The sequence below is a fragment of the Triticum aestivum genome, chromosome 5A (assembly GCF_018294505.1).
Source record: "Triticum aestivum cultivar Chinese Spring chromosome 5A, IWGSC CS RefSeq v2.1, whole genome shotgun sequence".
Lineage (NCBI taxonomy): Eukaryota > Viridiplantae > Streptophyta > Magnoliopsida > Poales > Poaceae > Triticum > Triticum aestivum.
The window spans coordinates 555,163,975-555,178,244 of record NC_057806.1 but is presented as its reverse complement, the minus strand read 5'-3'; the positions used below and the strand labels follow the sequence as shown (position 1 = coordinate 555,178,244).

At 42.4% G+C, this 14,270-nt stretch overlaps 1 protein-coding gene and 1 long non-coding RNA gene across 6 annotated transcripts; both read right to left on the bottom strand.

The window, feature by feature from the left end:
* Window positions 1–1,155: 1,155 nt before the first annotated feature.
* On the bottom strand, window positions 1,156–4,641 carry LOC123104737 (uncharacterized). 2 transcript variants are annotated; one of them, XR_006450502.1, is made up of 3 exons: window positions 4,014–4,626; window positions 2,460–2,785; window positions 1,156–1,462 (listed from the first exon to the last, which is right to left on the bottom strand). It is a non-coding gene; the product is annotated as an uncharacterized lncRNA (long non-coding RNA). The 2 variants fall into 2 exon arrangements; XR_006450501.1 differs by having other exon boundaries at window positions 2,460–4,641.
* Window positions 4,642–5,457: 816 nt separating this feature from the next.
* On the bottom strand, window positions 5,458–12,837 carry LOC123104736 (uncharacterized). Of its 4 annotated transcripts, XR_006450500.1 has the most exons (7): window positions 12,691–12,705; window positions 8,420–8,540; window positions 8,182–8,270; window positions 7,634–7,952; window positions 7,337–7,558; window positions 6,210–6,313; window positions 5,458–5,920 (listed from the first exon to the last, which is right to left on the bottom strand). XR_006450500.1 is itself a non-coding variant. In XM_044526608.1 (6 exons), the coding sequence occupies exons 3-6, from the start codon at window positions 7,950–7,952 to the stop codon at window positions 5,890–5,892; spliced, it is 672 nt and encodes a 223-aa protein (XP_044382543.1). In that variant the 5' UTR covers window positions 8,182–8,270; window positions 12,691–12,837; the 3' UTR covers window positions 5,458–5,889. The 4 variants fall into 4 exon arrangements, 3 of the variants coding, with proteins under 3 accessions (XP_044382543.1, XP_044382544.1, XP_044382542.1); XM_044526608.1 differs by lacking the exon at window positions 8,420–8,540 and having other exon boundaries at window positions 6,214–6,313; window positions 12,691–12,837; XM_044526609.1 differs by lacking the exon at window positions 12,691–12,705 and having other exon boundaries at window positions 6,214–6,313; window positions 8,481–8,579.
* Window positions 12,838–14,270: the final 1,433 nt, after the last annotated feature.

The following is a 14,270-nucleotide window of genomic DNA, read 5'->3' as shown; positions in this document are numbered from 1 at the left end:
CAGTAGATCGGGCGGCTGGGAGCAGACCGGCCGAAACATTTGACCGGTGCGCCGGCGCCTAGCAGTGCCCAATATATATTGTCTTAATTTTTTAATGTGTTTATATGTTCACTTTTGTAGATTAGAGATAACAATTGATGGCTTATTCTTTTAATATGTATATTTCTATATATTTTTTGCAACATATGAGAGAGATGGAGATGCATTATGTCATCGTTCAAAAAGAATCCCTCGAAAAGGTGTCGAGGCAATGTCGTTGGAAGGGGCCAAAAATTCACTGAGTTTTATACAAAAATATAAGTATGTATATGCAATCAAAACAAAAATTAAATGGCCCGTGACAACACACGGGCATTTTACTAGTAATTGTTGGAACCATCTTAAAATCTCTCTAGGATGAAATATGAATCAACAACGCATGGTCAGTATGACAATTGTCCCGTGTCAAACGTATGATCTGAAGTGTTTCCCAATAAAGAAATCGGTCAGAGCAAATTAATCAGTGCCTGAACTTCCTGGGTGTCATTCTGCGGAAATAATTTATTGATTGACCCAGCCAAGTTCGGAACCAAATTATCCAAGGGCGACGTATTATCCTGCCTTAATTAATGTAGACGTATATATAGCACCTAATAATCTTCAGAACTAATTGGCATTTATCTCCTACTTAATTAAGAATTTAGCCCTCTCTATATTGATCGGTTCACCACAACCATCACATCGCACGTTCTTCTCACGTTAGCCGCCCGGCAGAGTTACCTCCATCGACTAAGCAAGCAGTAAAGAGCTGACGAAAATGAGAGGGATTTATGCCATGACCTTCTTGTTCCTGGGATGGCTCATGGTCACCGCCCAGTGTTAGTACTACACTACTAAAGAAAAGCCTAGCAGCAGTGCGGGTTTTAAGCCTATCAGCAGCGCGGGTGCCCGCGCTACCAATAAGACGCTACAGCTAATAGTTAGTAGTAGCGCGAATAGACCCGCGCTACTACTAGTTAGTAGTAGCGTGTGTGACACCCGCGCTACTGCTATTACAGAACCGTGCTACTACTAACGAACTAGTAGTAGCGTGCTTATAATACCAGCGCTACTAGTATTCAAACTACTAGTAGCGCTCAATTTGTTCCCACGCTACTACTAACTATTTAGGATTTAAAAAAAATAAAATCAACCAATTTCATTTTATGCATACAATTCCGAGAAACAATAGTGATGGAAAAATGTCACTATCACACAGTTGACATATTCCTTATTATTGATTCTACTATCACACAGTTGCCATATCTGCTACCACACAGTTTCTCATTCTACATGTCCTCACTCCAATAGTAAGAAAAATGAAAAAGAAAAATAGAGCTAATCTGCCATTGAAATGTCCTTATTCCTGAGTAATATTCAATGAAATGGTGCAATTGCACTACAGTCTCATGGATTCACTCTGCCGCTTCAACATCTCATTATCCTGCAGCGATAGAAATGAGCATCAGCAAGGCATATAGATATAATGAATAAATGGAGAGGAAGCATAATCTCAGACGATACAGGAGAAAAGGACTAAGATTCTGATACAATGCGAATATGCACTGTAAGTACACATATGTTTCAGTTACAAAAAGATATTCAGTTAAAAAGTGACAAATAACTGAATGAAACTCAGACTATATATTTCAGTTACAAAAAATATTTTAGCTTAGGAATGCAGTGTATAAATCAGACTAAATAGATAACACTACCGAAGCTTAAATTTTAAATGTGCAGTTTAAGTACGAGCACCTACCAACTGAATATAGCTAGCTAGCATAAATGTCAATTGGCGCATGATTTTTCTTAGTGCATTTGCACTAGGAAACTAGTCCTAACAAATCAATATTTTGATCAGCATTATCCTACAGACCCTGTGTAGCAGAGTTGATGATCTTATTATCCTACAGACCCATCACTCAAGTGCATAACTAACAGTAGTAACCATCAACAGTACAGACGTATGTAATAACATTACTAACTCAAAGAAGATGCTAGGGGTTCATTAAGAATGCTAAATATCTCTAAGTTACCAAAGCTAGTGAGAATGATCTCAAATTCGTAAACCCACTTCATTTATCTTGTTCCGACTTGTGAATGGCGACTGAATTTGTTTTAGACAGTAAGTAAGGTTGGTAACGGTGCAGCAGAGTGGCAGGATTCAGATACTATTGCAGAAAGAATGGTGGTTGTAATGCAGGAACAGAAGGCGACACATCTCTAGGAGGAAGCTTAGAGGCACAAAAGTCAATAGGCCAATTCAGTCGAGGAATCTGGGCTCTAGGGGTGACTACGTTCAGTTCAGGCAACTTCATCATCCAAGACGACATGTACGCGCACAACTCCCAACCCGCCGCCTCACCTAGGAGGAGAAGCCAAGAGCGCGGAGAGAATCAACACCCCGGCGGAACAGAGTAAGTCGAGAAGGGAGCACCCACCTCCGTTCTCGGCGATGGCGTCAATGCGCCACCCTGAGGCGGCGGCGGCCGATCTCCCAATGCATCTGGCAAAGGAAAAGGCGACGGACGACCAGGGCGGACTCGCCGCGTGCCGGCGCACGGAGGGACCGCTGGCAACGGACGGGCAGCTCATGCAGGAGAGCGCCATGGGCCCTCCCTCGCTCGCTCGGTGGCCGTCTCTGTCCCTGCCATGACCACCAACTAGCAGTAGTAGCAATCCATCAGACCGGCGATCAAATACGAAATAGAACTGGGATCAACCTCTGGATCACCTGCAGAGTGCTCAGAACTGTTCCCTCCTTTACCTGAACCCAAATGCACCATCAATCATATTTCCAAGATCCATAAAAACAGAAGTAGGTCAGACTTATGAACCCATGGCAATCTGACTTATGATGTTCAATTTTCAATATCAAATGGATAAGTTCAGTCTTCGAACAAAAAAAGCATAAGTTTCAGAAGAATCGAATCTATATAGCACTAGTTACATACTAGGTTCTTTTGGTGTCATGCCACGACTGAATAAAAGAAAATGTTTCTTTAACCCAAGAAAATGGCAGAATTTCCATGGCACGTGTCTACAGACTAGTTATGCGCTGGGGTGTTCTTCTCATGTCAGGAAATAGCATAATTGTGTAGTATGGTTTTTCTGAATCAAGATGTGATTGATTTCTGAATCAAGGTATACACAAATTGGCAATACTTATGATAGAAGGAAAGCAACCTGCTAGTGAATGAGTTTAGAAATTTTTCTACGGATGAGAAACAAACGAACAGAAGCAAAAAGAAAACAAGCGACTCAGACATGTTGCCATGTTGGTGATTACACAGCCACCATATGCCAATGATGCTAACATGTCTAGTGTGGTACACAGGAAAGCGGCTTTAGCACTTTACTAACACATGACATGGCGAGGAATCCAAAAATGCACGAGCAAGAAAGAGACAACGTACTAGTAGCACTCAAATGATTCTCGCTAAAGAGCAGCGAACCCTGGATAACACGGAACGACAACATCTACAACCCATTCATCATCAGTGAAGTAAATGGGTGTGTATCAGACTATCAGGGCAGAATTTGACCCAACAATTTATTGCGGTGCACTGAACCTTAAAAATGTTAGCTAGCCAGCTAGAGGGAAGTAAAACTAAAGTGTTGCTGAGTCAATCCAAGTGCAACGGCCAAGAAATCTGCAATAAGTACAGAATTAATTGATGGTTGGAGTCAATGTATTTGTTACCAAAAAATAATACTTCCTCCGTCCCAAAATAAGTGACTCAACTTTATACTAGCTTTAGTACAAAGTTAGTACAAAGTCGAGTCACTTATTTTGTGACTGAGGGAGTACATCCAGGCTACTTGGGTCCATTGATGTACGTATTTGTTACCAACAAGAAGCTACGTGAGCTGCTGATGCGTTTGACACAGCAGAAGAGAAACCAAAAAAATAAGGCACCCTCCGTTTCACCCAAACTAGATGGATCCCAAAGTGTGCGTGGGTGGCCAAATCTGAACGAAGGAAGAGATGCCACCTCGGGTTACGTTACAGGCGGATTAATTGGAGCAGATGGTGGTGATGTTGAGCAGCTTCTCCTTGGCTGGCAGATGGGAGCAGCTTCTCCACGGCCCCCTTCACCAGATCAGATCAGAGCAACCTGCACACACAAAAAAAAGCTCACGAATCAGGTATGGAGATGAAGAAGAAGACCTCCATGGGTGGAATTGTGGAAGAGAGCAGATGGGATCCGGAAGGCACTCCTCCTCTGGTTGCGGGCGTCGGATCCGGAAGCCCCACTGTGGGCATGGTGGATCCGGCCGGTCTGGGGCCTTCCCTTTGGAGGGAAAGTGAGGGGCAGAGGAGAGGGTGAGTAGAGGTCGCCGGCGGGGATTGGGGAGTCGGCGGAGTGCGGCGGCGTTTGGGTAGGAAAAATAGGGGCTTCTAGTGTTTCAGGCGCGAGGAGGGATGGAGAGCCTGGCCGGATCTGGTCTAGTCGATCTGGGAGGGGAGGGGAGAGGGCACCGGTGGTGGGGGAAGAGGAGGTCACCGGCGGCGGGGTTGGGTGGGAGGAGGCGAAGAGGAGTGGGGTGGAAGGGGGGTTCGCCATTGATATTTTCGTTTTGTTTCGTTTTGCGTCGACAGACGAACGGGAAACCGGCGCAGGAGGGGATACGGAGGTATAGTAGTAGTAGTAGCGCGGGTATATAACACGGGCTACTGCTATTCATTTAGTACTAGTAACCTTGCATTTGCACGTCTCAACTAATATACAAGTATGTATGAGCATAACATGCGTATAAAAATAGTTTGGTTGCATAAAAAATATTACAAATTAAGAAAAGACAAACAAGACTGCCTTTGCATATATAGCCTTTTTATATTTAGAGATAGAAGACAAACACGTTAATTTTTGTGTTCATTCCCTAGTCCAGACACGTACAATGTCCAGAAAGGCACATACATTAAGTACCATGCAAATTCATATAGATAGGGTTTGACGATAATGGGGCGGTGGATACCGACCGAGAGTTTTATGACGATGAAAAATATATATTTTACATGCCTTTGCATATATTTGTTACCAACCCAAAGAGCATATAATAAAACTGAAAAGATAATGAGTCCATATGTGCTGTCACGGAGCTTAATTTGTCACGGAGCTTAATTTTTTCAGTCTCCAAAACATATTGCATCGCAAAATTCATGTTTATAAATAAATAGCCGCAACATATGGCAAATACAGTAAACAATCCATGGAGATGAAAAATAAATTTTGATTAAAAAAACTACAGTATGACTACCGATGCGTAGATATCAAGTTGTAAATCTGAACCTTGAATTGCCGCACTTCAGAACCAGAAGTAATATATGATTGCTGTAGTTAAAAGCTATAACAAAGGACATCATGCACAATTTCTAAAGCGATATCCCCAACAACAGATAGGAAAGTTATTTGCTAGTATATTGTAAATCTGAACTGAAGGGGAAAAGACTTATATATCTCATTACCAGCAATTACAAGAGACATACATAAGATTCTCCATTTCAAGAACAAATGAAGTCATTACAGTTAAGGAAAATCCATAAATATCTGGTTGTGTCATTTGCTGAATAGTAGTGGTAACTTGTGCTTCTCTTAGGCAAGCTGCTCTACCACCTGTCGTCCAGGCCTCGCTTCTCCTAGATCATGATCCCCTTGTACATTGGTGTAGGTCCTTTTGTGCCTGCTCCTGTCCACCCTTCCTATGTTTGATGTACCTCCATATGGCCCACTCTGGCCCAGCTTGTAATGTCCAGAATATTGATCCATTTAATCGTTCAGGTGGGCGATCGCCCCTGAGTATGTTTTAGCACGAATAGGATGAAGACAATATAGAAGACTCGCGGGTATTAGATCAAAGGTGACCACCTCAGCTTGTGTGATACATGGATAACAATAACCTGAAAATAAAAGCATATGCATATGAATATGGACAGCAATAACCTCTGATAGGAGGTAGGACAACACTTAACCATGCATTGCAGCGAAACCTCTATCAGGCCATTGTCCACTCATTACTGTAAACGATAGCTTGATTGTACAGAATTAGCTCATGAAAAGCAAGATGGCAGCAATGGAAATAAAGTTGTATCACTTCACATACACCAAAAGAAACAGAAATAAGTAAGGAGAACAAATTCAGTTGGCTGAACAGATCAAGCAGAGATGGGGCCTAGTATTTTAGCTCACCTACTTCTGGCCAGTACCCCCACAGATGCAGCAAAGAGCCCTGACGCTCCTCCTGTTCTCCAAGCAGTAAGCCCGATACTGACAGCAGCGACACACAGAAGGACCTGTGTATAGCAAAGAAAGTGAGTAAAGCAGCCTGGACATTGGCCTGCGCCAACCCAACCAAAGAAATGTGGCCAGCGAATCAAGGCAGAACGAACAATGAGCTTCTTTTACTGATAAGTTAGATTGAACACCCTTAAGAAACAATCTTAAAAATCATATCGAAGCAATAAAGGAAAGTGGTTCAGTACTGGCTTCTATCCAATGAAACTGTAAACAGGGGAATACATTGGCTTTATGTGAAAACTAAAATGAAGGCACAACATGCAAGGTTTTGATACTGAACAAACTATAGTAACGATCTGCTGATTAGGACAGGTATCGATATAAAATGCTTATCTATTCCATGAAACCCTAAAGGTACTGCCGCCACCAGTGGCAGGATAATGTTGGTTGAGTAGAGTGTGATTCTAATGATGGCCAAAAAAACAGGGAAGAATAGAAGAGAAGGCAATTGACGAAAAGTTTGTAACCTGACTGACAAAATAAGACACATGGATGCTTATGAGATAATGGGCTACATGAACTTTGCTTGAGAAATTTGTATAGCTGAAGGGATTTGTTATCCAAATATAACATAAATGAAGTTGTCATGCACTTTAAATTACGACCAAATAAAAGTAAAGCGTAGATGAAGCTGAAATGAAGACGTCAACAACTCATAATAAATTATCTTCCATTGGACCATATTCTTGATTAAAAATACAGAAGTCCAACCACATACAGTTTTTATTTAGCTACCAGTTTCAAGAATGTGCTCCTAATTTGCTGCATATCCCAGCTTCTTGTCTTGTTTATGTATTGTCAATGCAAAAATCTACGAGCAATCAAAGAAGTTTAACAAAAAAGAATGAAGCAATCCACTAACTTTTATGGACAGGGAACAACAAAATGAAGACAGGATAAGCACTTGGTGTTGTTATCATATATCAAACCTGTGTTATCATATATCAATCCGAGACGAAAATCACAATGATGTAGTATTGCCCATTTAAATAATTAAGGTAACATGTTGGTGGTCTAACCAGATGAAGTTTGCGAGGCAGATGATGTAGGCAATTGGACATTCACCCCGGCAGTTGCTGCTTTCCTTGCGAGTCGGGCCATCTTCTGTTTGTGTATGTACTCAGCTCGCCGCTCGTCGGATAGTCCAGCATACCAACTTTGTGGACTTCTTTTTTTGCCTGCAATATTGTTTTGGTGAAGATGAGCAGTACCCGCGGAGCTTGCCGCCGTACATACTGCAACTGTCATGTAGGAGGAGATTCAGATATGTACAAGTGATGCATCAATGCATTAGGACACAAAATGGGAGCACATACCATCTATATGTGTGTTGGTGATGTTGCTCAAAGGGACAAATTGCTCAGACCCCACAGAAGAAGCATGTTCTTGTGATACCCGGGCATGGTTTACACTTTGTACGGCTGCAGTCTTCTTCTCACGCCGGGCGACACGACGCTTCTCGAGGAGCTCTGCTTTCTTTTCATCAGACAATCTGATGTACCATGATTGGTTACCTTTCTGTCGAGCAGCAGAACTACTCTCTGCATTTGCATTTAGAGGTGAGTTTGTTACATCCAGTGACGGGGCACGTTCGCTTGAGGCAAACCGACGTGCATTTGGATTTTTCTTCCCCATCTGAAAACACAAATGTTTGAGAAATGACAAAGAATCAAGGGATTTCTGAAGAACTTTATTGTTTGTAAACAAATTGCAAGGTCAGATGGAAAGCCAAATATCAAATCACCATTGAAAATAGTACATATAGGTTACCACTCTAGGAAAAATAACAGCGTACATGATCTATGAACAGATTCAGAGAATTAAAACATGACAAAAAATCGTAGATATTGGCTGTGGGGTGTACCTTCAAGTGATCAGAGAAGGTTTACGCAACAATACACATGGTGTGGAGCACCTATATCTCGTATACTAACTTCACACCTCACTACTTCTCTGAAATACAACCAAAGAAAATTTTAAGTCGAAGTATCTTATCAAATCTGAAATTTTCAGCATGAAAATACTACTAAGATCGCTATTAAAAAAATTAAGACGAAGTGTATTGACAAAACTGCAATTTACAGCATGAAAAGACTACTAACATCACTCCCGCTGCACCTATCTGCAAATCCGACAGGAACAAGAATCAGAATGGTACACTACCAATACAGATGATGTGGATATTCTTCATCTCGTATACTAACTTCACACCTCAATATTTCTCTGGAATACAACCATAGAAAATATTAAGTCAAAGTATCTTATCAAATCTGAAATCTTCAGCATGAAAATACTACTAAGATCACTATTAAAAAAAATTAAGCCGAAGTTTCTTGCCAAACCTGCAATTTACAGCACGAAAAGACTACTAAATCAGAGTTGGAAAGACAAATATGAAATCACCGTTGAATAGGTTAGTTTGGGTTCCTTCCAATGTTGATCCGCCACTCGATTTCCACTTTTGAAATTTCAGGGCAAGGTGTTTCGTGAGTGCATGAGGAATACAAGGGGATATTGAGTCAGAGAACACAAATCCACAACCCCACAGCCAATATCTCAGTTTTCTTCCTCCATCCCCTTCGCTTCTTCAGCGACAGAAGCGAAGAGTACATCAAACTAAAGAAGACCACCTAGAGGAGCAGCGTGACAAATTTTAAACGACTATAAAACAAAAGAAGACAGAGTCTGAAACATTTTTGCTATGTGCATGAGGCAGTCGTAATTACACATGTCTTCTAGGTGTCAGGGATCAGTTTGCTCTGACAGGAAGCTGCATATGGAAGATGTTGGGACCGGCAAAGGTTGATGTGTTTGTCTGCATACTTCTTTGTAACAAAGAGGTGTCAGTTTGCTTGATCACTTCTATGCTAATATCTTTCCCTAATAACCCTAATAATAAAGCACAGATTGACTCCGTGGGTTCACTGTCACAATACGCTTCTTTCCGTGATTTTACGCTTTCAGTTGGAATTTAAAACATATACGAGGTGGTACTAAATTTTGTTTTCTTTCATCAGTCGATCGATTCCCTCGATCTGTTTGTAATCCACGTCCTGGCCTATTTTTCCGGCCCATCCAGCCCAACCGTGCAAAAATAATAATGGTTGTTGCGCGCAGAATCGAGCTTGCAACCTCGTGTCCAACAACTTTTGACACAACCAACTAAGCTAACTCCATCTGTGCTATAAGGAAGGTTCATTCAGGTTTCAAATAGTCCCACATCGCTCCCTCCAAACCAAACTTCGTAATTTAAAAGGATCTTCGAGTTTGCTGGGAATCAAGGAGCAGTTTCGGGAATCAATAAGGAAGGAAATAAATTGCCTCATAAGGAAGGAAAAGAGGAGGAAATAATGATGGAAAGAGAGGGAAAAGAAAGGAAAGAGTGGATAGGTAAATAAGGAAGCAAATGGAGAAGGAAAGAGGGAAGCAGGAATTGAATTCATAGAAGGAAAAAGAGAGAGGGATTTCGGTCTTGAAGAAGGAAAGAGGGAAGCAAATGGAATTGAATCCAAGAAGGATAGAGGGATTTCGGTATTCAAAAAACAAATGGACTGCTGGTGGTTACTGTTTCTCGTAAACGCCTAATCGGCCGGACGTGCTCACTATGGCCACCGGCTCCACCATCCCTTTTCCACCTAAGCATGAATTTTTTTTAATTAGAGAACATTAATTGAGATATCTTTTTACTTCTTTTAGAAACACCTCTGATTTCAAATATTTTTCTGAACTTGGAGCAGAGCGAGCGATCCGTCTACAACTCGGAGTAGAACATAGGATTTGGAGGAGAGCGAGCGAGCGATCCGTCTACAACTCGGAGTAGAACAAAGGACTTGGAGCAGAGTGATATCGATGGAAGCTTTGAGGTTCAGCTTCGATCTAGAAACGCCGCCCACTTTCAAGCTGATGAAATTTAGCTTTCTTTGAAATATGAAAATATTGTATTGCTCCTTTTCTTTACAAAAAAGTTTAAATTCCTCTTGTCATGCCTATTAGTAAGGTTGTGAATTTCGTAGTGTCCACTATATAAAAACAATAGTTTGACATATGTGAGCAATCTTCACTATCCAGACGCCTAAATAGTAATCAATGATATATCTAGCACGTACTATGTTTGACCGATGATGTCAAGTTGCATGACACAAAATCTATTCAGGCCGTGGCATCATAAGTGACAATGAATAATGTTATTTCTTCGTATTATAATTTTAAATTTCAGTATGCACTAACAATCTGAAGTTTGTGTTATTTACCCAGATCAATTGACTCGGGTCATGTTTCATGTTCCGAACTACCATTTTGAATAGCCCAATTATCAATCGGTCCATTGTTATTGTCATCAGCAACATGTCTCCCGTGACCCAGTTTGTCGACCTTGCCACTCCTGATTCATAATAACATGCATTTGCTCTGTACAAAAGCACATACATCCCCGAGCTTCAACCTTGCCACCCCTGACTAACTGTAAATGAAGACCAACAACGCTATCTGATGTGCATAGGATCCTAAAGGCAGTTTGACATGCTATCTAAGGAAGAATAGGATCATATGTCTCCGAGCCTTGATTCACATCCCGTTGCAACGATGTATATTCAGTCTATTCAGTCAATGCAATCTGTCACTGTTACTTTCATGGCCCCTTTTCTGCAAGGAACGAGGGAGATTTAGAATTCTATATCTATTTCTGAAGTGCCTTGGGATGGTTGGTGCTTCATTAACCAGGAGGCGGAAGCTGGAGCGACAACCGTGGTACCGTGGAAGTGGGGTGTCATGGCGGCGTAGTTGGTCAGTGCAAAGTTGTGCGAAGCGAAGCCAGGCTGCGCAGACAAGCAGGCCGAGGGCGAAGGCGGCCGGGTGCCACAAATGGAGGCGCTGGGATAAGGTGGTGAGGTGAAGAGGACGGGGTCGAGAGCAGCTACAGTGCGTGCATCTGTCCCCTCCGTTGTTTTTCACCAAGCCAACATAAAATCTATCAAATTATTCAGGGTAAGATAGCTCAATACATCTACCTCTGGTTAATTTTATTTGTTAACATGCAAGTACTTTGTTCAGCTGATTGGGTCTTCTTTTACTTCTGTTCCGGTGCTGTCCTGATGCATCTATCAACATGGGTTATAGACTGAATTATCAACAAGTATGGTGTTAGCCAGTGTTACCGTGCTCTAAAACTATGCAATAGTGATCTCAAAGAACCATAAATATCCAACATAGTGGTGGACTTTGGCATTTTGTGTTTTTGTTATGACTTTTCTTTGGATATTTTGTTAATTTTCTAATTATTAATCATTCCTTACCAGCACTATCAGAGTACCATTCACTATAGAATATTTGATTGAAGATCTCAATGATGGTAATTCTTTACGTAATAGTTGTTCAGCTCCTGCTTTCTGACAACTATATATGAAATTTGATTGAAGACCTGATTGATGGCGATTCTAGGTACATTTGTTCAGCTCCTGCTTTTTGACCCATCAAATATTTTGGTATGCATTTATGTTCCCCTCATTTGCCAGATGCTTGCTGCCATTGGACTTACATTGACATCGTTCTTTATTTCAGAAAAGTGATTGCTCCATCAGATTCACATTAAAAAAAATTGCACAACTGCACCATGGCTGTCCAGTATATGAAGGATGCTCTGGTTCTGATATCTGATGCACATTGCAGTCACAGTTTCAGCAGAATTAGTTTTCATGGTGACAAGGAACTAATTCTTGCATTTCTATGGAATATGTTCATTCATATATATGCAGGTTAATCTAAACATTTCGTTCAGTATCCCATTACTCATGTTGAAGTTTTATACTGTTATATTTCACCTTTCGTTTGTACTAATTAAAGAGGTGGAGTAATGGACTGACTTTTTCTTTTCACTCACTTAATAGGCAGCATTACAGTAGAGATATGTTGTAATTCTCAGCATTATGTTCTTCCCTCAGTCTAAATAGTTACTGTTCCTAATTATTATATTCTTCCCTCAGTCTAATTAGTTAGTGTTAGTTGCCTAAATCAGAAGGGTAGCGAATTTATACTTACTAAGCAAGTGTATTCTTTGGGCCTTTTGTCATTTTAAAATTGCTAATGCATTTCTTTAACCCACTCAATTATGGCGGTTTCTCGAACCTGTTGCAACGTACAGGCTCTTTTGCTAGTGATGACTAAAGTACAGATTTTGTGGGATCATATGTGCAATGTGTTCATCAGGTAGAGCTTACACCTAAGGGCAGGATCATATGTTGTTTATATATTATCTATAAATATCTGTCAGCCATATTCTGTTTGTAGCTGTGCAGAAGTTGCATACAAAACTATTTGTATATGAGAAAAGAAAAACAGTGCTTTAAAAATTAACTTATGTGTACAGCTTATGGGTCACCTGATCCTCCTCCGCAGGGTAGGGGCAACGGATGGGGGGCGACGGCCGCGGGCGGTGGGGGTGTCCGGCAGAGGGCGGTACGACCACGGGGGGATCTACGGCAGCGAGGCGGGCGGTCTCCGGCAGTGAGGCGGGCGGCGGCGGCCGGCGGATCGGGGGCAGGAGCGTGCGCGGCCGGGCGAGCGGGCGGCAGACTCCGGCGGGTCGGGGGAAGGAGCGTGCGGCGGCGGACGGGCGGGAGGAGCAGCCAGCGGGCGGGCGGGGGCGGCAGCGGACGGGCCAGCGCGCGGGCGGGGGCGGCAGCGGACGGGCCAGCGCACGGGAGGGGAAGCCAGCGGGCGGGCGGCGGCGGAGGACGGGTGAGCGGTTGCGGGCAGGAGGGAGGTGCGGGACTCGGGTGTCGGGGGAGATGGCGAGCGGTTACGACGGGAGGGGCGGCACCCGGGTTTTGGGCTGAGATGGCGTGTGCACTCGCGTGGGGGCGTACGGTGTTTTTTTCTAATCATGTTTTATTAGCTAATCTGAACCGTGTAGACCTGATTAGATGGCGGCGAGGTTGTAGGGAAAGAGGTGGGGCGAGGCGCGGGGTGTGGCTGGCGGTGAGGCGTGGGCAGCGGTTTTGGTTTTGTTCCTGGGTGATGAAAGAGGAGAGGATTAAGGTAATGGCATGGTGGGTAATTAATTAAACATAATGGCATGGTGGGTAATTAAAGCATAAAACATGTTTGGTGTTTTGAAGCGATGTAGACCATCAGATTGCAGGTTTGAATGGATAGGATGATTTGGTTCTCCGCCCTCTCTTCCTTTTATAGGGGTAGTAGACTAGCGCGGGTTTTACATCGCACGCTACTACTACTGCCTATTTGATGAGGCATGATGAAAACCATTTAGTAATAGCGTGGTTTAAAAACCCGCGCTACTACTATCAACTTAGTAGTAGCGAGGGTTAAAAACAAGCGCTACTAGTAAGTAGCAGTAGCGAGGGGTATAAACCCACGCTACTAGTAAGCGTCTGTGTATAAGCTTTTCCTTAGTAGTGCTACTTCTTCCCTTGTTTTTTTCTATAAAGTTTTTACATGTATGAACTTAATTTGTACTAACAATTTAAACACTACATGCATGATTTTAGGTCGTCTCGAAGCAGGAAGAAGGAGCTATCTAGACGGTGGCGATAAGAATGCTATTGTAGCCAAATCGACATCATCGTTAGATGATGGCAAGTTTAACCTGAATTTGTGTGGGGATTATATCTGTGACTATGGTACCTGTTACTGTTGTGACAACCTGAGGGCTCAACCATGCTTCAAGACGTTTGCTGAGTGCGATGCTAATTGCCCTACGTGCAACCCCAAGTGCCCAGTTGAGTCGACGATAGAATTACAAGCATGAAAGAATGGCATGCTCTCGTCTCTAGAAAAACGAACAATAATAGTAGATTCTTGTAATAAGCCGTTGTTGAACGGCCATTGCAATACCCGTTGACACCTTCTATGATGTACCCCCTCCATTCCACAATATAAGGTGTATTGATTTCCGTGCAAGTCAACCATTTAAATGTTTAACCAAGATTATATATAGAA

Coding starts and splice junctions, on each gene's coding strand:
- LOC123104736 (XM_044526608.1), bottom strand. CDS start 7,952: ATGGGGAAGAAAAATCCAAATGCACGTCGGTTTGCCTCAAGCGAACGT. Junction 6,314..7,336: donor TGCCTCGCAAACTTCATCTG/GTTAGACCACCA, acceptor TGCTATACACAG/GTCCTTCTGTGTGTCGCTGC. Junction 5,921..6,213: donor TGTGGGGGTACTGGCCAGAA/GTAGGTGAGCTA, acceptor TTTTATTTTCAG/GTTATTGTTATCCATGTATC.